The following is a 1506-nucleotide window of genomic DNA, read 5'->3' as shown; positions in this document are numbered from 1 at the left end:
TTGTGATGGATTTGAGCTTGACGAATTCAGCGTTTAGTGGAGTTAGACAACCTGTGATGATGTTGATGACAAATGGGATTATTTTTTTTTTTGTCTAGACCGCCACACCGTCACATGTATTTGCTAGGCAGATGTTTCTGTTTGAATATCACGATCCAAAAAATATTTATTTAAAAAATTATCTATAAATTTTGAAAAAAAAAAATAAAAATAGTAAAAAAAGTTTAAGAATGTTTCCATTCAATTTCTAATAATAGCTCACTATATATTATAGTTATTCAAAGCCGCGCACTCTCATAAATACTGTTGATCTTCATCATCAATAAAATTCAAATTTCATAGCACCATGATTTATCTTTTATTGTCAATTAAAAATTAGCAAAACCCTGAAGTGCCTCACCAGCCAACCTACAAATTCTCCACTCCTGCAAGATCTGGGCCCCCATTTCTTCGTAGAACTTGATGGCATTCACATTCCAATCAAGCACCACCCAATCCACCCTCCCGTACCCCATCTTCGCCGCCTGCGCCGCCACCGCCGACAACAGCATCTTCCCAAACCCTTTCCTCCTAAAACAGTCCCTCACGAACAAATCCTCCACGTACAATCCTGGCTTGGCCAAGAATGTCGAGTAATTGGGGAAAAACAAAACAAACCCAGCAACAGCAATTTCCTCATGAGGGTTCGATTTGAAAGAATCGGATTCTGGGTCATGAATTGGGAGGTCGAAATTTAGTGTTTTGAGGATTGGGGTGAAGAATGGATTAGTGGGGATGGGAGGGAAGGGGTTGGGGGAGACTTCGAGGAGGAAGACAGTGAAGGAGTGGAAAGGAGGGGCGGAGTTGTTGTCGAAGAGGGTGGTGGAGAGGGAAGCTTCCGTGGCGGCGCAGTGGTGGTTGAGGCGCTCAAAGACGGCCAGCTGGTGGATGAGTTTGTGGATGTGTGGGACGTCGGACTTGGTGGCCAGCCGGATTCGGGTGAACATTGGATTACCGATCAGCTGGTTTTCTGGTAACGTGGTGTCGGGAGTTGGGGTTGCGGACGGTGGTGGTGGTGGCGCTGCGGCGGCCATTTCTTATATTTATATATATATTGTTTGTGTTTCAGTACGATAATTGAAATAACATACTCTCAATTTTTCTCTGGTGGTCACATTTTATAGGTTCCTTTCAATGTATCAGAAAAAAAGACATTTAGATTAATTGATTGAAATAACAATATCTGTTCTTAGACAATTTATGGTACCTTTCAATGTATCAGAAAAAGCGACATTTAAATAATTGAAACAACACTCTTGTTTTATTCTATATGATTCTACATGCATGAACCTGTTTTATTTTATTTTATTTATTTATTATTTATTATTTTTGTGATAACTTGGTAATCAAGACTTTGAGAAACTCTTCTTGTACTCTTCTTTCTTTCCATTTTTTCAACTTTTTAAAAATGTTTGTTAACTAATTGAAATAACAATCTCTGTTCTTGACAATTTATTTAAAAATGTT

The 1506-nt window shown here is 38.9% G+C and overlaps 1 protein-coding gene across 1 annotated transcript; it reads right to left on the bottom strand.

Moving 5' to 3' along the window:
* Positions 1-213: 213 nt before the first annotated feature.
* LOC132271079 (GCN5-related N-acetyltransferase 8-like) lies at positions 214-1173 on the bottom strand. The gene has a single exon (XM_059772342.1). The coding sequence runs from the start codon at positions 1071-1073 to the stop codon at positions 369-371; it is 705 nt and encodes a 234-aa protein (XP_059628325.1). The 5' UTR covers positions 1074-1173; the 3' UTR covers positions 214-368.
* Positions 1174-1506: the final 333 nt, after the last annotated feature.

The sequence above is a fragment of the Cornus florida genome, unplaced genomic scaffold, assembly GCF_030987335.1.
Source record: "Cornus florida cultivar Cherokee Brave unplaced genomic scaffold, ASM3098733v1 CherokeeBrave_3.0.0_Hap2_Chr08, whole genome shotgun sequence".
NCBI classification, from domain to species: domain Eukaryota; kingdom Viridiplantae; phylum Streptophyta; class Magnoliopsida; order Cornales; family Cornaceae; genus Cornus; species Cornus florida.
Note: the sequence above shows the minus strand (reverse complement) of the source record. Positions and strands in the feature narration are given on the sequence as shown.

What these genes read in the sequence shown, in the direction of transcription:
- LOC132271079 (XM_059772342.1), bottom strand. Translation starts at nt 1,073, where the DNA reads ATGGCCGCCGCAGCGCCACCACCACCACCGTCCGCAACCCCAACTCCC.